The sequence below is a fragment of the Leptinotarsa decemlineata genome, unplaced genomic scaffold (genome assembly GCF_025532065.1).
Source record: "Leptinotarsa decemlineata unplaced genomic scaffold, Ldec_3_MD MMD2_tig00003736_RagTag_RagTag, whole genome shotgun sequence".
NCBI lineage: Eukaryota > Metazoa > Arthropoda > Insecta > Coleoptera > Chrysomelidae > Leptinotarsa > Leptinotarsa decemlineata.
The window spans coordinates 3,636,354-3,657,972 of record NW_027412593.1 but is presented as its reverse complement, the minus strand read 5'-3'; the positions used below and the strand labels follow the sequence as shown (position 1 = coordinate 3,657,972).

The window sequence follows — 21,619 nt, the reverse complement described above, 5'->3', positions numbered from 1 at the left end:
GGTTATCTTAGTTTCTTGTTTTATATCTGTGTCTGTACCATTTTTAGCATAGCAATCTTTATCATTATGTATATATAGTAATATACAATATACCCTTTTGTTGAAATACTTCTCGGCATGAGTCACAAAGTTTCATATTATATATCGAGTGGTCCAACGAAAGGTATGCACCTTGCTTTTCTCCTTTTTTTGTAACTTAACGCAAAAATGCTCGGACAAGTCAATTTTGCTTTTGAGGGGGAAAATGTATTTTTCTACCTGTGCCTTCAACCCCCTAGCGAGGGTGAGTAACAACCCTAAAATTTTAAATGGAAAGTGGGGTCGAGTGATATATCATTTGAAAGGGCACAATATTCTCTTTCCAATGATACCTAATTTGTTGTATTTACTTGAATAGTTATAAAAAAAAACAAGAACATTTACTCGATATGCCGGAAAAAACGGCATTTTTATCACTACTACATTTCTCTCGTGCGTTTTTTGGTTCAAATAACAACAGCAAATAAGTGTACAAAACATTGATTCAGTTCGGTTGCTTTTGAAATTATTTCAACTTTACTGTAAAAATGGTTTATTCCATTCCTGAACGAGTTGAAATTGTTAAACTTTATTATCAACATAATAGTTGTGCTAGACTTACTGCTCGCCTCTTTAATAACAGTCATCCCGGGAAAAATGTGAATGATTCGTACGTTGCCAAATTAGTCCAAAAGTTTGTCGATACCGGATCTGTCTGTAATGTGAAACACCAGCCACGGAAACATATCAGAAATGAAGCACTGGAAGTCGCTGTTTTGGGTCATGTTGAATTGGATCATACTCAAAGTACTCGTCAGTTTGCTGCAGCCTCAGGTGTCTCCCGTTCGTCCATAATATGGATATTGAAAGCCTATAAATTTCATCCGTACAAAATTAAATTAGTACTGGAACTCAATGAAGATGATCCTGATAGAAGGCTGCAATTTTGTGAACAACTGAGGCAGCTACTAATTGATGATCCGCACCTATCATTCAACACGTGCTTATCCGATGAGAGTACATTATTTTTGAATGGAGCTGTGAATAGGCATAATTGCCGTTACTTGGATGACAGTAACCCACACTTATTCCGAGAGGTCCATACCCAGTACCCTCAAAAAATCAATGTCTGGTGTGGCATATTAGGTAGTCATATCGTAGGGCCACTTTTCATTCCTGGGAATTTAACTGGTGAGGTCTACCTGAACATGCTTGGAGATACAATTGATCCTATCATAACAGAAATAATTGAAAATGACCAAAATCATAATGATGATCGGCTTCATTTCCAGCAAGATGGAGCACCTCCACACTATGTTGCTCCGGTAAGAGAGTTTTTAGATGACCGGTTTCCTGGACGGTGGATTGGAAGGAGAGGCCCCATCGAATGGCCTGCCAGGTCACCTGATTTATCGCCTTTAGAGCCCGAGTCCATAGAAGATCTTCGCCAACGAATTACAGCAGAGTGCAGAAGTATAACACCTGATATGCTTCAGAATGTTAGGAATAGATTTGAACAAAATCTGTATTATTGTATGGAAGCGAATGGGTCACATTTTCAGCACTCGCTGAAGTAGGATTCTACTAAGTCAATTACACATTTCAAAGTACTGGGTTGTAGTTGTTTTTCTTCATAATACCTACATGTTTGAGTCAAATACAACAAATTAGGTATCATTGGAAACATAATTTTGTGCCCTTTCAAATGATATATCACTCGCCCCCACTTTCCTTTGAACATTTTAGGGTTGTTACTCACCCTCGCTAGGGGGTTGAAGGCACAGGTAGAAAAATACATCTAAAATGTGTCCCCCTCAAAAACAAAATTGACCTGTCCGAGCATTTTTGCGTTAAGTTACAAAAAAAGGAGAAAAGCAAGGTGCATACTTTTCGTTGGACCACTCTGTATAATTCTTAATATGCGTTTTAAGAGAACGAAGACTCTAGTCCACTCAGTTGCAAGGCCCCAACAATGTATGTTGAATGATAAGATTGAGTAGACTACGGAGTAATATACTTTCAGGAGAGTTGATTCATGAAGAGATTTTTTTAGTATTAGAAAGGCCAAGCAGCTTTTTTCAAGTTTGTTACGTGTATTATCTATTTGTCCGATCCACGTTGTTATTATCGGGATGTATGCCTAAACATTTTTTTTGAGCTTGGTAATTCATGGTTTGGTTTATTACTGCGTGCACTGCTGAATTGAATTAACATAGTTTTTTGTAAGTTCACCACAAGACGGTTTCTTGTGAACCATTCATAGAATTGGTTCATTATTGAGGTCCCTTTCACATTAATAATACTCAGCGAGGAGCCCGTCACTATTATCGTCGTATCGCCTGCATACATAATCACCTTATCCCCTTCAATGAAGTCAGGTAGGTCATTTATGTACAACAGAAATAAGAGTGGCCACAGATAATGTAAAGGTCACTCTTTTCCTGTCTCTTGATTACAGTAAGGCTTTCGACACCATAGGTTCGTTCCAACCTTGAGTCACCAACAGATTTCCAACAGTTTGTAAATCGTTGTCAACGCGCATGTCTGGTAGATATTGGTTTCTGATTAATTTGAAATTTCTGATTGGAACAGCTGATAGTTCAACTGAAGTTGGCATGGAATTTCAACATAACAAAAATAAATCTAATCAAGTGTATTTCTGGAGAGTAGTAGTAATAGACTTTATTTTAGGAATCCTAATATACAATATATAGTTATGCATATATGAATAATTTATACACGTATATAATTTTACAGTGCATCATGTATTATAATTTGATATATTCTAATAATAACTTTTTGAATACTTTTGAGGAATTTACATGTTTTATTTCATCAAGTAACTTATTGAAACTAGCTAGACCTTTAAAGAACAATGAATTCATTCCACTCTTATAGTTTGTTCGGGATCAATAAAATGTATTACATTTCTTGTGTTATATGAATGAATGTCACTATTTCGAACTAAATATCTGCTAAGATAGTCTGGTTGTATCCCACTCGAAAATTTTGAAAATCCTAGGTACTTAATTTCATTTACAATTGTGAGTTGATTATTGAATATGCTGATATTAACGTCGTTAGTATCAATATTTCTTTGATTCGAATTTGTTGTAACCATCATTGCCTTAGATTTATTAATATTCAATTTGAGTTTATTCACTTGTAGATATAATTCAATGTTCTTTAAAGATATATTGATATTTTGTACAGCTTCTTTTAAATCACAGTTTTCCGTATATATATTTTATATCTCTATTCTATTTACTAATCAACATGAAACTGGGAGGTAAAAGTAGGTCACCGCAATAGTTAATTTGTGTAATTGAAGATGTTCATATTTCAGGTTCACTTGAAGAATTCCTAATTTTTCCTGCGCCAGCAAATACATAAGTTATTTTATAACAATTTTTGCAGGTTATGTTGTTTGCAAGTTGCATGAACATGAAACAGAAACAGTAATACGGAAAACGCATGCGTCAAATTAATGGTTAGAAGATAATCCTCAAACATTTCTGATAGATTTCGAACAGGTTTGAATCTTGGATGGAACAGAAAACTGATAGTTTACTAATGGTTGGAAACTCACGTTGGAACGCAATCACATTACTGCGCAGAATCCTGACTGTCAGAAACTGTTTCTGACGCTGGTTGGAACGAACCTCATGAATCACAGTCTGATGTGCGCTGAGTTTAGTTTTCTTGGTTTTAGTATAAAGACATGAGGCTTTATTAGTTCATTAAAAAAAAATAGAAAGCAACATGTTGTGATAAAGGGTAGTCAGTCTGATAATATGAGTGTATGTCATAGAGCCCCGCAAGGTTCAATTCTCGCCCCGCTACTCTTTATTATCTACACTTCTGACTTCTCCAATGTTCTTAAATTAGTCAACATTCATACATATGCAGACGATACTAATTTGTACTACTCCGATGAAGTAAATAATCGTGTTGATCACGAAACATCACTCAATAATGATATAAAAAATCTTGTTCAGATTTCGCAGCAACAATGTATAAACCTTAATCCTAGTAAATCATCTTTAATACTTTTTGGAAAAGACAATGATCGTGGAAGGGCCATAGATAATATCGATTTGCATATTGATGGCCATTCTGTGGAATGGACTGACAAAATAAAGTGCTCAGATTTGTTCATCAAGTCAATACTTTCATCCTAAGGTCGTACGGTACTCTGAAACATATATATTCAAACAGACACTATCTTAGTAGGTCTCTCAAAATTACCCTTTCAGACGTACTGATTCTATCTATGCTCAATTATTGCAATGCCGTCTATGGCCCTTTTATCGATTCCATAACTTCTGCAACAATCAGAAAGTACAGAATGCCTGCATTAGACTAATATTCAGCTTCAATTACAGAAATCATATGACCCCTTCAATCAATCAATTAAAGTGGTTAAAAATGCAAAATAGAGAATTGAATTTCGCCTGTTTCATTCACACACTGATAAAAAAACAACAACCCACTCATTTGGTGAAAAAACTCTTCCCCAGGCCTCAGATACATTCAATTAAACTCAGATTTAATAATAATTTTGACATTCCGAATCATAACAGCACTATCTATGAACGATCCTTTACATATCATGCTGTAACAATGTATAATTAGAGATCAAACGACTCACCTAAGGAAGATTAATTCTCAATTATACGAGATAGCCACGTCCGAAGAGATCACAAAGGTAGTTGTTCGCGTCAGCCCGATCCTGTGCGTAATGTTTGAAGTCGTGCAAAAACTTATCAGTACCACCCATTGCTTGCTATCCGAGGCCTCTTTTGATTCATTATAGTTTTTTGGTAACCCTCAGATAGGTACATATAGGGGTTAATATTAAGTATCCGAGAAGGGTGGGTTGTGATCTCTTCGGACGTGGCTATCCCGTATAATTGAGAATTGAACTTCCTTAGGTAAGTCGTTCAATCTCTGATTATACTTCGATAGCCACGTCCTCAAGATCACAAAGGTAGATGTTTGAAGTGAATATGTAGCTATCTAAGGATTAATTTAGTGATATAAGGCACAAGTGTAATTCAACAGTTTATTCAACACACTTGAACAAGTATTTATCAGTAATGACAATCAACTATGCCTCATTGAGGACCTGTTTCAATTATATATTTCGCAAAATCACCACTTTGAATAGGCTTATTAAAAAATTTACTAAATATACAGGGTGTCCCTGTACTTCCTCTTTTCCTCTCGGGAATGTATAGATGGGGTCAAAATATCACCAGTACTTTATATAACTTTTTTTCCTAAAATCCTTCGTTACCAAGTAACGGGCCCTCGAAGTTACAAAATGAAAAATGTTTTTCTTTGATAACTTTTCAAGTGAATATTCAAAATCATCCAAATTTTGGTAATTGACTAAACAAATGAATTCCGTCGATGAGCTTTCATGCAGGAGTCAGTTGTTTTGCTACAAAGTCAGGAACGGACTACCCCCGATGGTCCACACCCCAAAACTTTGAAATGACAGATATTTTTCAATATTTTTCAACAAATTAAGGTTACTTGGAGAATTTTATGAATAAAAGTACTCGTGTGGAAAGTCGATCGGAGCAACGAGTCTTGATAAAAATGTAGTTTCACTCGACGACATCAAACCCGCTCGTCCACCATTATTTGAAATGAATAATTATCAAAGCAGAAATAATAATGATAATGTTAATTCAACAACATTTATCCTGAGATGTCTACCATCATTCGAAAATATTAGTTTTTAAGGAAAATGGAAATGATAGGTAAAATGTTCATAACGAATTTTTATAATGCAAACACGTTTAACTAACGAAACTCAAGAGCCTCAAGAGCAAACAGAAATGAAAAATCCGCTACAGAAACTGCTCGATATGACCACCTTCTCTCTCTATACATTTTCTTAGTCTGCGAAGACACCCTCTCTGTACTTGAAATAGCATTCCAGGGTCGTTTCGTATGGCTTCACAATGTAATGTTATTCTATTCAACAATGCATTTCTTGTGTGAATAGGAGTAGCGTGAACAAGGCTTTTTAGATGCCCCCACAGAAAGAATTCCAATGGATTTAAATCCGGAGACCGCGATGGCCATGAATATGGCCCACCTCTACCAATCCATCTATTGTGGAAAATATGGTTCAGATGGTCACGCACAATCAAACTAAAATGAGGAGGAGCGCCATCATGCATAAACCACATAAATATCTCTTCGGGTTTGCAATGGAACATGTTCCAAAAGTCCATTCAAATCGTTCTGAATGAACTCCAAATAACGTTCTCCATTCAATCGGTCCTGTAGAACGAATGGTCCTATAAGATGGTTTCCTATGATACCAGCCCAAACATTCACGTTGAATTTCCGTTGGTGTTTGGTTTGCAATATCCCATGGGGATTTTTTTCGGCCCATATATGGAGATTATGAGAGTTGATAACTCCATCTCTACTGAAACCTGCTTCATCAGTGAATAAAACTCGATTAATAAAAGTCATATCCTCTCTTTGCCTATACATGAACCAATTGGCATATTCCAGTCGTGCTGGAAAATCTTGAGGTGTCATGGCATGTACCTTCTGGATGTGAAATGGGTGTAGCAGTTGTTCCCTAATTATTCTATGAATAGTGGACTTGGATGTATGGAACTGTTCTGATAGATTTCTGATGCTCATTGAAGGATCATCAGCGACGGCTTCCAAAATATTTTCCTCCAATACAACGGTACGTACAGTCCTAGGAGCGCCCTCACCACCTCGTTTTGGCAAAACTGTACCTACAATAATATCGAAATAAAACAACGTGCTCAAATTAATAATCAATTATCACATACCTGTCTCCCTCAAGCTGCGATCGACACGCTCGAATGTTTCTCTTGACGGTACCGTTCGATTGGAAAAATGCTCGGAATACAGACGACGAGCTTCTGCAGCATTACAAAATGCTCGTCCATAAAATACATGCATATCTGCATATTCATTGAATGTAAACTGTTCGGCCATATCAAAAAAATTCAAAATATCCTATAGAATATTGACAATACAATGATAGTCATATGACAACGCACCACGCAACAAAACAAAATCGCATTCCAGTTTCTCATTTTTTATCAAAACTTTCTAAAAGGTTTTTTTGTCAACATCTGTGAAAGAAATGGAACATAATTATTCCCTGGATATTTTTCACCTGATCATGTGCAGCCGTTTTTGTAGTTCATTCGTTTGCTTTTTATTAGTATAGTAAATATTTTTTCCGATGTGCGTTTTTTCAGCTAAATTTAGATTCGTGTTAAAGAATTTCTCCCATAAAATTATAATTATCAGTGAAACTCCTCAACAGTTTAGCTGTGAAGAAGAATTTGAAACATTCGAATGTTGAGTTTCATGAGATTCAGATAACTGATCAACACGAAACGTGATTATTCCACACGTATTATGTACATACAAAATATGGAATGAATTCGATATTTCATAGTAGAGTAGCTTGTTGGTTTAAAAACACCACGAATCTACAGAACTTGATATTTCTTTTGAAAAAATATCTGCTATCACAATTGTGACTTAAACTTCTATATAGGTACTGTACTTTTTGTTTACGACTTCATTTTAGCATACTCTGTATTATTCCTGTTATAAATGTTGGTGAATCAACGTTATCATTATTATTTCTGCTTTGATAATTATTCATTTCAAATAATGGTGGACGAGCGGGTTTGATGTCGTCGAGTAGAACTACATTTTTATCAAGACTCGTTGCTCCGATCGACTTTCCACACGAGTACTTTTATTCATAAAATTGTCCAAGTAACCTTATTTTGTTGAAAAATATTGAAAAATATCTGTCATTTCAAAGTTTTGGGGTGTGGACCATCGGGGGTAGTCCGTTCCTGACTTTGTAGCAAAACAACTGACTCCTGCATGGAAGCTCATCGACGGAATTCATTTGTTTAGTCAATTACCAAAATTTGGATGATTTTGAATAATCACTTGAAAAGTTATCAAAGAAAAACATTTTTCATTTTGTAACTTCGAGGGCCCGTAACTTGGTTACGAAGACTTTTAGGAAAAAAAGTTATATGAAGTAGTGGTGATATTTTGACCCCATCTATACATTCACGAGAGGAAAAGAGGAAGTCCAGGGACACCCTGTATTTGATTTCTTCGACCAACCAGCGGCTTTTCTTATGGTTTCTATGTTCACCTCTTTTTTGAAAGCATAAACATTGATGTATCAACGCCACTTTGATTGAGGCCACTTTTATTCCACCTACTGATGGTTTGAGTTGTTGCTGGGTGGTGTGGTGTTTTAATTGTTATCAATAGTTGATCCGAATCGCTTCTGAGGTTATTTGTTGTTTTCATATAATAATCCATTACCGAAGCCACGCAAAGATGTGACTTTTCAAAAAAATATGGCAATGAGTATTGGTTGAACTTTGTTCGGGGCCGATGTTTTTGGGATATCGGTTATTATTATTTCTATTCGATCACCAAATCTGAAATCATTTGAAATTTCTATTTTTGATAATGTTTCTACGCGTTGTGCTGTAGCAAAAGCTAGCAGTACAGCTAACTTTATTGTTAGGTTTTTTAAAGTTAACGATTCTGAAGGTGATAATGTACTTAAGTAGGCCAAAACTGCATTTGGATCCCAGGTTTCGTTGTACTTTGGAAATGTGGGTCGAGATCTAAAAATTCCTCTGAAAAATCGAGAAATTACTTTCGATTCAAAATTGAGTAGCGTCCAGAGAGCTCACTTATGAGTGTTAAGGGAGGCGTACGAGGCTCCTGCATCGAATTCAGTTTGTAAGAATTGAATTATTTCATTTTCACAAGTATCAAAAACATCAACTCCTCTGTTACGTTGATTTTTGGCACTAGCCATTATTTAATAATACTCTCTTTACTATAAAGGTATATTGATTTATTTTGCATATTATGTATATACTTTATTAAATATTATACTTGATACAGCCTTCTATGATCATCCAGTATGGTGGGTATGCTTATTGAATTCGTGGTTGTATGTCTGGTCGGTAAATTAATTTAACTTCAACACGTAACCACACGTTATAGTGTAACCTTGCGAGCATATCCTTCCTTAAGTGGTCTTAGCTTTAGTAGTCGAATCACCCTAAACTATTCGACGACTTGAAGTGTGGTAGTTTATTCGATGCATTTCTTAGAGGACCCGTAAACGTAAATACACAAAAGTTGCACTTTGGACTGGTGTATATTCAAAAGATGATGGTGTTATAGTTCATTTTTATAGATTTCTTGATGAGGCCGACCTGTAAGAAACAAGAATGATTATTAGCGAATATCCGACATACTTAGGTACTGTCTCACTACTAAAAGAATAATGGGAAACATTGTAAATATACTTACCGCTTAACTAACAGTTGTTGTTCGTCATAAGATTTTAAAAGCATCGGATGGTTCCTCCAAATTGTCTGTTTACATTTTTCAGAATATGCGAGGCCAGGTTAGGATCGATAGAACGCAAATTGTTTTTATTTTACGGTTGACAGTATTGCCAAATTCCGAAATGTAAACTCATCAATATAACCAGCTGATGATAGTCGGTGGAAAATCGTAGGTTACTTTAAATGTTTATTTATATTGTTCGTGCATTATGATTCTCATAAATGGTTCAGGCACGGTACTCCTGTTATTAGGAGTATTTGATAATTCAAAAGGTTCTTTCTGACAACTGACCGGTGCCTATTACCGAATTCTATTCGGTTCTGAGGCAGTAATTGCTCGTATAAAATAGGCTGAATTAAGATGTCATTAGAATTCAACCTCCTGAGTTTTGATTGGTTATCAAGGACCGTTGGCAGACAGGAACGATCCTAGTGGCGATTTAACAAGATTCGTTTTTTTCCCCTTTGTTTCGGCAAAAAGGCAAGTGTGTGTGTTCGTTGACTTGTGGAAAAATATGTGACATTGTGGTCATCCTTCATTGGGTTTTATTTTTACAAGCCATATCAGTGGACGTTGGTCAAGCTAGTGTTGTAGTTTGGAATATTTTGGATATTTTGGATATATGACCAACGCCATACTCTTCGGAGGATTCTAGAATACCACGCCGACCTTATTGCTGGAGAACCAGGTCAAGTCGTCGTAATACGACTGTAACTCACCGATTAATCACATCTTTCCCATTCCCAGCGGCTAGATCGAGCATAGATGTTCAGAAATAAACCCCTTCCGGCCAGGGGTTTTTCCTTCCCTTCCTACTGCCCGGAAAATCCATTTCGGTCCGGAATATTCTTCCTTGCCTGGATTTTCTTCTCTTATCTGGCTGGATTCTACTTGGATATCAACTTGGGTTGCAACAACTACTGGAACTTGGGATCATCTTCCTTGAGGTACCATAACATACCGGGTGTGCCATTATTAAGCCATCGGAGCAACACACCAATAAAGAAAACAACACGGTAGCTATTGTTAATTTGATTCCACAGTTGAACGGTTGTAGTTATAATAATTTTTAGTTTAAGATTCACATCGGAATTATATGTATATATGTATTTATGTGAAGGGGAAATTGAGATAGGTGCTTGCATTTGCCTACACTGTATTGTCTTCTAAACGGTACGCGCCTGAGCTCAAGCGATACTCATTCCTTCCTAATTATACTTGGTAGAAAAACCCAATATATTTGACATTCCGGCTTAATTTCTGCGATTAGTGTACCTAGGTTATTTTGTAATGAAACTTTAATTGATAACAAGAGATTTGAGACCAGTATCTCTTGATGATAGAGGTCTACGGTATATTTGTAGTGAGCTTGAATATTTATATATATATATTTTTATTGTTGCTTAAAACTAGTGTGATAGTTGACTGATACTACATTACAATCCAGAGGTAATTTAGTTATATGTTGAGTGCTCATTCTCTCACTCAACTTCAACTTTTATTGTGTGGTAGGTTAATTATCTCAACTTTTGATTTGTGTTCTCTCAGGATAATTGTACCGAATAAACTCCTTTATTTTGACTCTATTGTGGTTACTTCAATCCTTTTGGTAGATTCGGGGGTTGAAATTGGTAACAGGGTATTTGAATGGGGAATTGAATTTACCTGGCGCCCATTAACATCTTTATAATAGCAGTGACTACTTTACGAACTTCCCCTTCTTCACTGTAGCTAGCGGCAAATGCCCACCTGTCCTTCGACACTGGTGTGCGAGGAACCCCTAACGTGATACTGCTCACGGGGTAGGTTTCACCTCTACAAAATTTCCACCATTTGAAATACGTGGTGTTACACTGTTTCTAATTGTCCCCGTCGCTTTTTCTGGTACTTCCTTTGATAAATACGCTTGCCGGATAATTTGGCCACACTCAGGGTGAGTGTTTTCCAAAGTGGGTGGGGTGTTCTGGAAGCAGATAGGAGTAAAAGTTTGGCAGATTCGAATACCATGGAATTTGAAATTTTGAGCTTCTCGATTAATGGAAACCAAGGCTGTATTTTCCACATAGAAAAGACCAAAATGCCTTCGGCTTCATTGGAAATAATCTTGTTGAGTGTTCTAGTTAGGATAGAGAAAGGTGGAAAGGCATGAAATTGATAATTCTTCCAGTTTAAAGTGAAAGCATCTATATATTCCGATTCGGGGTCTTGGTGCCAGGAAACAAATTTCTTAAATTTTTTTTATTCAGGTAAGAAACAAATAGGTCAATGTTGGGAGTACCGAATCTTTCAAAAAAAATGTGTGTAATTTATTGATCTAAACTATACTCCGTTTCTATTTTTCCCTTGATTCTCTATATGCTAACCTGTTTTCCTTAGAGTTGATGTATAAAGCAAATATCAGTATATTTCTGTTCTCACACCAATTCCAAATTTTTTATGTTATTTCGTTCAGGTGCGGAAACAGTATTCCACCCATGCCGTTTATATATGCCAAAGCCGTTGTGTTATCTATTCTCAGTAACATGTGGTAATCGGTACCAATTTTAGTAAAGGCATCCGTGAAGATCGTCATGTAATTTTTTTGACCTAGATCATTTCCACAGTTACTGGGGATAGATAACCACCATTCCAATTCTTTTTTGCTTGAACTTGATATGTTCATTTCCTCGTCGAAATTTCCATTTGTTATTTTTGATGCTTGGAATTTGTTCCTTTCTAAGATTTTGATATGTCTCCAGCCATATTTTATTGCTGGACAGATTAAAATGAGGGTGCCAATTAATTTGGCAAAAAAACGAATGAAAGAAAATATTTACTTAAGCATAGTTTTATCATATTTATACACCTTTCCACTTTTTCTTCGGGTAACCTGATTGTCATTCTGATACTACTGAAAATAAACCCAAGAAATTGTTTTTCTTGTACTGGTGAGAGAATACTTTTTTCTTCAATAATGATGAACCTTAATGAAGTGAAAATCTTAACTGCAAGTTGTGTATGTTTAAAGCATTCATTGTATATTTTTCCTATTAGGAGTAGGTTATCAAGATAAACTACAAAAACACATCCTTGAGATCTTAAATGTGCAACCACTGGCTTCAAAAGTTTGGTGAATACATAAGGAGCAGTGCTTAAATCGAATGGGAGACAACAAAATTTATATACATAGTTGAAAATCGTATTTTTTGCTATAGCAATTGAAAAGTACACATTTTTCAAATCTAGCTTCGACATAAAGCACTTTTGTGATATTACATTTTTAACAGTTCGATAGTCTTCCATTTTGAAATGGGGAACTGTCAAAAATATATTGAGTTCTTATATTAGAAGAAATAAATTCTTCCCGACAGTGTTTTGATTCAACAATAGCCCCCATTTTTAGTGTGACATGATTTAGCGTGCGCTGTAACCTGAACTATAGAGGAGGTTTTTGTATATTTTCATTTACATTTTTACAGGTTATCGTTACGCAACCTAAGCTACCGTTCAAACCAGAGCCTGTAGGAAAAAAGAAAAAGGAAGAAGCCAGACTCGCATTGTTCACAGCCATGCATACCAGTATCAGTGTAGTTGACCACTTAGGTGAGGTAATTAATCACAGTCATGAAAAAGATATCGGTAAAGTGCAACTACACCGAACCAAATGCACTTCGGTTATTAAAAATTAATTGGCGTTGCATTTTACCCAAATCCTAAAAGAAGATATTGAAGATCAACCCTACAGTATATTGGTTGATGAGTCTACAGATATTGCAATACAGAAATATCTTGGGGTCATTATAATTTATTACATTTTTAGATAGCAAAAAATAGTATGTAGACCTACCTAGACTTTGCTAAACTGAGTGCAATGTTGAAGGTATTATCTCTGCTATCAAGAAGACACTAAAACGATTTGATCTGCGACTTGATTCAATGGGAATTGCTACAGACAATGCTTCTGTAATGGTTGGCGTAAGTAATGGGGTCTTTACTGAATTGAAAGAAGAAGTACCACACTTAGTTTTGGTACGTTGTTTATGTCACTCTTTGCAACTGGCTGTTTCAGCTGCGGCCAAGCAATTTTTGCCGAGGAATTTGGAGTTTTTAATGAGAGAGACGTATGGCTGGTTTGCTCGTTCATCTTCCAGACACACTGCGTATAAACAGTTATATAAAACCATCAACGAATGACAAAAACCGCATAAAATTGTTCAAGTATACCAAACAAGATGGCTGTCAATAATATACTGTGTCGAGAATATACACGCAATGGCTAGAGTTAAAAACTCATTTTTCTATAGCTTAGTTGCATGAAAGATGTCATACGGCAGAGTTACTGCACTCTATGTAGTACGCCAACGAGATGAATTATGGGTATATTTCGTTTTTATATTCAATATTGATTCAGATAAACAGAGTTGATAAAATGTTCGAGTCAAAAGATACAGACCACACATTATTATGTGGCGAGTTGACCAGCCTGATAGATATGCTTGTCAGCAAGGTTATGTTACCTACACATAGAATTAATATTTTTACCCAAAATGTCCGTGACTTCAGTTCCAAAATGCTATCTGGGATACCGATTTGAAAACGAAATAATCGAAATGCGAGAAAAGGGTTTACCAAGGGAAGAGGAAGAAATAGTGCGGACTTGGTGCATGCAATTTATAGTGAGTTTAATTGACGAAATAAAAAATAGGCTTTCAGAAAATGTGGCATTAATGGAAAAAATTCGGCGATAAGTGTTGAAAAAGCACTTAGTCATAACAAAGAAGATCTAATAGACATTATGGCTCAATTGACCCTTAGATCCCCATCTGGGGTACCTAAGGGACCCCAGTGACATAATTCCTTGAATAACATTTTCATGTGAAAAGACAGGCAACGCTGCTTTCAGGTATGTGTCAGCACAGCTTACTTACTATACAGCTAAAACACTCTCTTGGCGGGAACGGTTTGCGTCGATCCCCTCGCGCAGGCTTTATGCCCCGCCTCTTAGGGGAAAAGACGTCTATGGCGTGCAGTCGGGAGATCAGTATTACTTATTATACGTTTAGCCGTCATAGGCGGGTGTATGATTTTGTGCATTTTGTTTGTGATTCTTTTGAACATAGTGTTTTATTTTTGAATTTTTAACTGTAGTAAAATGAGTGACAAAAAACCATCAGGACATCATCATGTTTGTGCAGTGCGAAACTGTTATATTAAAGGTTATAACTCGAAGAAGAAATTCTATCGTTTTCCTAAGGATGCGAATCGGTAAGTTCTTACATCATATTTTTTTGCATATTTAAGTAAATAAAAATTAAACTTTTGATTATACCGTGTTGTCGTAAAATTGTTTGGGAATATATAAGATAAATTACCGTCAAAGCTGGTCAAAGCGTCAACTTCCAAAACCTTAAATATCACCCAGCTCTCGAAATAAGTACCTGCCTCTTCTTAAAATAGATCCACGTTCAAGTGGTCGGAAGATGCCCTTATATCCAAGAAAAAGTGGTATGCATTTCTTATGCGGGGACACATTATGCAGTATGTATATTTTTTCTGGGGAATTTACAGTATGCAAAAGCGTAGTGTTCTTTTAATGGGGTATTTTTTTTTGTTTTTTTTCGGGGGGTTTTTGTATGATATTTTTTCTATGGTGTTTTTCCTTGTTTTTCCTACATTACTATTTTTATATATATCAACGACTATTAATTGTAATGAAGCAAATAGGAATACAGGTTGTCCCTGACAAGAATGAACTCTACGGGGATCTCGTAAACCATTAGGGCTACAAAGTTGTTTAAGTTAGGAAAAAGTTGGGCCCCACTAAACCCTGCAGTATGATTTCGAATACTTCCGAAAATATTTTGGGAAAAACCGAATATTTGATGATGACTGCGGAGGAAGAAAACGTTGGGTTAAAAAGTGGCTATGAAACGTGAAATTTATTTTGTTTTATTGTTTTAAATTATCAGAAAAAGATAATAATGAAATTGGAATTTTCGGTTATTCCCAAATATCTTCGGAAGTAATGAGAATTTTCCAAATTTTAAAACATCATCCGGCAGGGTTCAGTGAGGCGCAACTTTTCCTAATTTGAACATCTCTTTACCTCTAATCGTTTATGAGATCCCTGTAGAGTTCATTCTTATCTGGGACACCCTAAATAGAGGTGTTGTTTAAAAATGTTTTTATTTATTTACAGAGCCAGAATATGGGCAATGAAAGACAATCGCGAGGACCTGTTCGGAAAACTAATCGACTTACATCGAAGTTACTCGATATGTGAAATCCATTTTGAAGAGAGGATGTTCACTAGTCACTTTCATACACGATTAGTAACCACTGCAATTCCTACCCTATTCCCGTCTCTCGAGGGTACTTCCAGAACTGATCATTCGTATAGTGCACCGCCCTTGCAACTTCCTGCAAAAATTCTACTTCTAGATGACAATGTTATAGTTCCAGGCGGGGTTCCACCTCCACTATTTGATTCAGGTATTAAAAATAGTTTCCTGATTTAAAATAAAGCCTCATGTTTTGTATACAGGGCGAAACGAAGGGTGAACCAAAAATAACTGTACAGTGCTTTCATTTTAATTGTCCCACTATTAAAAGACTAAAACCTTTTGATTTTTTAACCTTTTAAAATGAGCTAAAAATCGCATGATATCTGTACATGTCAAGTTTTGTTAAAGTTTTTGTTCCGCCCTGTATAAAAAAATCTACGAAATAAATTGTTCCTTGCTTAAGAGTACATATTCCCCTAAGTTGTTTTTTATTTGTTAAATAAAATGTATTTTTGCAGCTAACCAGACAAATGTAGTTGAAACCGAACTAAAAACCGAGGTTCAACATGAAATCGCCGTGAGTCCAATCACAGTTACTCCTCCTTTGACATCTCCAAATTCTAGCCAAACGTCAGCCAATTTATCCTTCGATACCCCAAGGAAGGTTAAATACAGACAGCACATCAAGTCCATAACTGCCGAAAACAAATATTTACGAGAAATAGTTCAGGTACTTGAGAGTCAAAAAATTAATGACTTAGACAATATATCTTTGGAGGAATATATGTCCCTAACATTCAAATTTTGCAATCCAGACACTGCAAAATGTGTTAATATGCAAGTATCACAGGCGAATAAACATCCAAAGGGTAGACGTTATAGCAAAGAGTTAAAAATTGAATGTCTGTCAATATATTTTGCTGGTCCCCGAGTGTATAAAAAATACTTGATGGCTAAATATAGCCTTCCCTCGCCTAACACTTTGCTAAAAGAAATCAGAGCAGTTAGGATAGGACCAGGGTTAGATAATCCCGAGTTCTTCATTTTATTAAAAAAAAAGATTGACAGTTTTCAGGCCCAAAGCAAATATTGTTTATTGTGCTTCGATGAAATGTCCATAAAAGCTAATTTATTTTATGAGCGTAATCAAGATTATATCATTGGGCTAGCAATGGGTGATACAGGGAAGAAAATTTTCAAACCAACTTTAACTGCCAGTGTATTTATGGTCAGAGGAATTTATTCCAAATGGAAACAGCCAATAGCATATTTTTTATGTCATACTTCTTGTCCTGCTAACCTATTACATAACCTATTAAATGAAGCTGTGCAAAAATTAAAAAATGTGGGATTAAATGTTTGTGCAGTTACTTGTGATATGGGGTCCAACAATATCAAATTGTCAAATATTTTAAAAATATCTCCAGAAAATACTGGTTTTTATTTTGAAAACCAGTATCTCTTTTTCATCTTTGATGTGCCACATATTATAAAAGCTATGAGAAATATGTTGATGGCATATGACTTCTATGTTAATGGTAAAAAAATTTCGTGGCAATATATTAAAGACTTCTGTGAGTTAGATAAAAAATTACCTGTCAAAGCAGCACCTAAATTAACCGATTCTCATATTTATCCCACTAGTTTCCAAAAAATGAAGGTAAAACTTGCCACCCAAGTATTTAGTTACTCAGTTCATGTAGGTATGAGTTTTTATATTAGATTTGGTTCCCTTCCCGCAGAAGCGACTGAAACTGTTCAATTTGTTGATAGAGTAGATCAACTATTTGATATTTTAAATTCCTCACAAATCTTTAACCCAAAAAAATATAATGCTGCTTTTAAAGCAAACTCATTTCAATTAGAGTTTCTAATGGATTGTTTGTCGTTCTTTAAAAGTCTTGAAATTCGAGACAAAAATAATATGAGCATTACCAAAAAATTAAATTCATCAAAAGCCTTATAATTTCAATCAACAGTATTATTCAGTTATTTTACTATCTTCGGGAAAATGCAGGATTTGATTATATACTTACACGAAGATTAAACCAAGACTGCCTGGAGAACCATTTCGGTAAAATCAGAAGTGAAAATGGGAACTGCATTAACCCAACAGCAATACAGTTCCACAGAACATTTAGAAAGTTGCAATGCGTCAACTTGCTTAATTCAGGTACAGAAAACTGTGAGGCAGATTCTGATCAGATGCTTTTAAGGCTTTCTGACTGCAAACACGATTTTGTATCTCAGGAAACGGATAAAGTACCCGAACAAACAGACGCAATAAATAGCATGCATTATTCAAATAATGAAATGTTGCAAAAAAAATTTATACGGTACGTATGTGGGTACCTTTTAAATAAAGCGTTAAAAATCCACTCTTGTGATATTTGCAATACTTATAGTAAAGACCATGATGAACTAGATGATTCATCTTTTTACTGTTTTCTTAAGGCATATGAAAATGCGAATAAGGACACCTTGCAAATGCCTAATGACGAGTTTCTGGAACTAATTTGTAAAATAGAGCAAATATTTCAAGAAAACATTGAAAAATTCGCAACTAAAAGTAATATTTGCAATACTCTTTTAGATATAAGTAACCATTTGTCTTTTAACCATCCCTGTAAATATTTCCCCAAAGAATTTGTAGTAAGATTATATTTACGAGTTAGAATATATTACACTTTAAAAACAATAAATGGTAATTTTAGAAATATCAACAAAAATAAACTAATAATATGGAGAAATTTGTAACATATCTGTAGGTACTTTTATTGCTACAAAATATATTATAATTTGTTGTCGTAAGTTGTAATTAAATTTTTGATTTTATTTTTTGTCTATTGAGTTTTTTTTATGTATTAATGAATGTTGTATTCTTTATTACTGTTAATAAATCATTAGTATTATTAATAGGTAAGCATTTTTTATTTACTTTCTTTTCCACCTGTTAGTTTTCAATTATTGGGCAATACAACTTATTAAAAACTTAACCTACACAACTTCATTTTATTATTATTTTGACCTTCTCCCTAAAAAACTGAGATTATATTGACTGCACCACTGTGCGCCTGTCACAAGCAATAAATGCAAAATTGTAAGTACTCTGTCGAACATTAAAATTCAGACGCGAAAATCTGCTAGCTGAGAAAGGACCTTAATAATGACCTAGCACTCAAGAAGAATAGCTAAAGCTAAATCCTTAGGAACAACATTATTGCACAATCAACGACTTTCATAAATCACTATTCTTTTCGTAAAGTTACAGATAACAACTCTAATATCGTAATTATTCTGACCATAATTTTATAAATCGCTCCTTGTCGGTCCACACCAGATCTTTTAATCTATAACAACGAAATTTTATTATTTTCCAAATCAGTTTGAGTAATGTATTTTTTAATAATCCTTATTAACTCCAAATACAAACCTAGTTTTATCGTAATATTAAAATTAAGATTCAAAAAATCATAATCCGATCCTGTCAGGCAGAAATTAAAAATTTTACTTAAATAAATAATCGTTTTAATCAGGCCCTGACTTTTCCCCTCTGTGCGACAGAGAAAGCAATACTTCTGTCTCGCTTACTCGTAGACTGCGACTTCAAAGGTGCCGCCGAGAGTGTTTCAGCTGTATAGTAAGTAAGCTGTGGTATCAGTCTATGTTTACTGGATGTGGTCTCAGTGCATACGAGAATTTTGTAGTGTGCGTTTCGTTTGTGGAGCTAAAAGAGGTGAGTGGGGTACTGTAGGCACCCCTCATGGGATTTTAAGTAACGAAATATTCATTCACATCGCTTTCGTTTCAGCATCAAGAATGAGGCGTTCTGAGAGAAGCAGACCATTGTCACAACGTGAACTGGAAGATATTGTGAATAATTTGACTTCTGATTCTGAAATCGAGTATGAAAGTGACAGTAACTCCGATAACAACGACCACGATGATTTACTACAGGAAAATATTTCAGAAACTGATGATAATCTAGAAATTCAAACCGAGGAAAGTTCAGATGAAGGAGTTGAAGACCACGAAACTCATAATGTTCAGTCCGTAGGTCCTAAATATATTGCAAAATCTGGTATGGAATGGTATGGTCAACCGTTTCCTGCAACAAGGAGACTTCAAAGAAATTTTGTAAATGCACGCCTGGGTCTTACAGAATACAGTGAAACATCTGAAACAATTTCAGAAATATTCAACTTGTTCGTAACGACTGAAATGAAGGATATTATTTGTAATTATACCAACCAAGAAGCATGCAGATATTACGCTGAGTGGAATGAAAAAAATCCTAACATACCAAAAGTATGGACTTCACTTGAATCAGAAGAATTAGACTGTTTCTTAGGAGTACTCGTAAAAGCAGGTGCATTGCGGTGCAGAAGGGAATCCACCAAGGAAATAACACTTCTATACGTAGGTCGTTTTTCAGCGCACCTCTCCTTAGAAACAGATTTGAAGAAATTTCATCATTCCTACGATTTGATGACAAATCCACTAGAGCTCAAAGAAAAAAACAGGACAAACTAGCAGATATTAGAGATATCTGGGAAATGTTCGTTAACAATTGCAAAAAGGCATTTGAACCTTATGAAAACATCACTATTGATGGACAGCTCGTTCGTTTTCGAGGACGTTGTCCATTCAGGCAGTACATCAAATTAAAGCCTGGTCGGTATGGGATCAAAATTTGGGCAGCTGCCGATACTGAGACCTCATATTCATCCAATCTGCAGGTCTACACTGGAAAAACGCCTGATGGAGCAGCAGAGAAACAGCAAGGATTGCGTGTTGTGTCGGACTTGGCTGAGCCGTAACACGGTAGCTGGAGAGGAATAACAACGGATAATTTTTTCACCAGTGTCCCATTAGCACAATATCTACTAACAAAACAACTAACTCTGCTTGGCACTGTTCGCAAGAAAAAGCCAGATACCTCAGCACAATTGGCAATTACAGCTCGACCCCCACATTCTTCGATATTTGCATTTACAAAAGATCTTGCGATGGTTTCGTTTATACCTAAGAAAAATAAAATGATCCATCTGCTTTCCAGTCAACACGATAAAGATACTATTTCTGATAGATATGATAACAAGCCCCTCATGATTTTGGATTATAACAAAACCAAGGGCGGCGTTGATACCGCTGATAAGCTTATAAGGGAATATTCATGTTGCAGAAGAACAGCCCGATGGCCTTATAGGTTGTTCATGAATAAAATAGACATTTGTGCATTGAATGGCTTCATCCTATAAATAGAAAAATATTGATTCAAAAAAGAAAACCACAGCACGACGACGTTATTTTCTGCTACAATTAGGAGATGATCTCACTCGCAAGAAAATGGAGAAGCGTGCTACGACACATTATAAGTCGTTTGTGAAATCTGCTTTGCGAGACTGTGGGATACCTGTTTTGAATGATATTACAGATCATGTGGCTGAAGTGGAAAACCAACTTAGAAAACGTGGACGTTGTTATCAATATCCGCGAAAATTAGACAAAAATGTGAAAACAGTTTGTATGAGTGTAGTAAGTTTCTATGTGATAACCATAGAAAAACGCATCAAACTACGATCTATTACAATTGTCTATCTATGTAGTACGTATACATTTTTCACTATCTTTTTCATCCAGTAGCGGTTGAAACTTTTGGTGTTTATGGCCCGGAGTCTCTGTTATTCGTTCATGAACTCGGAAGGAGGATAGGTCAAGCAACGAAAGATCACCGTTCTACCTCCTTTCTGATAAAAAGAATTAGTATTGCTATTCAACGTGGCAATGCTGCTTCAGTACTTGGAACAATTCCTCCTTCACATAATTTTGATGAGATCATGCATTGCCCTAATTTCAGTACGGAACTGAAACCTCTTCGAAACATGTCGAGATATGTGGATATTCATCAG

The 21,619-nt window shown here is 35.6% G+C and overlaps 2 protein-coding genes and 1 long non-coding RNA gene across 3 annotated transcripts in view; 1 reads left to right on the top strand and 2 right to left on the bottom strand.

The window, feature by feature from the left end:
• LOC111512836 (orexin/Hypocretin receptor type 1) overlaps positions 1-21,619 on the bottom strand; it is a 409,012-nt gene that overhangs the window by 55,539 nt on the left and 331,854 nt on the right. The window lies entirely within an intron of this gene.
• LOC141483579 (uncharacterized) lies at positions 8,920-10,487 on the bottom strand. The gene is made up of 2 exons (XR_012466163.1): positions 9,406-10,487; positions 8,920-9,308 (listed from the first exon to the last, which is right to left on the bottom strand). It is a non-coding gene; the product is annotated as an uncharacterized lncRNA (long non-coding RNA).
• LOC141483573 (uncharacterized) lies at positions 14,342-18,207 on the top strand. Its single transcript, XM_074178294.1, has 3 exons — positions 14,342-14,688; positions 15,623-15,915; positions 16,226-18,207. Exons 1-3 carry the CDS (start codon positions 14,576-14,578, stop codon positions 17,671-17,673), a joined length of 1,854 nt encoding a protein of 617 aa, XP_074034395.1. The 5' UTR covers positions 14,342-14,575; the 3' UTR covers positions 17,674-18,207.

Bases quoted from the DNA above. Each gene is read 5' to 3' on its own strand.
- LOC141483573 (XM_074178294.1), top strand. From the start codon at position 14,576: ATGAGTGACAAAAAACCATCAGGACATCATCATGTTTGTGCAGTGCGA. The intron at 14,689-15,622 runs GTAAGTTCTTAC...ATTTATTTACAG, and splicing joins TTTCCTAAGGATGCGAATCG to AGCCAGAATATGGGCAATGA. The intron at 15,916-16,225 runs GTATTAAAAATA...GTATTTTTGCAG, and splicing joins ACCTCCACTATTTGATTCAG to CTAACCAGACAAATGTAGTT.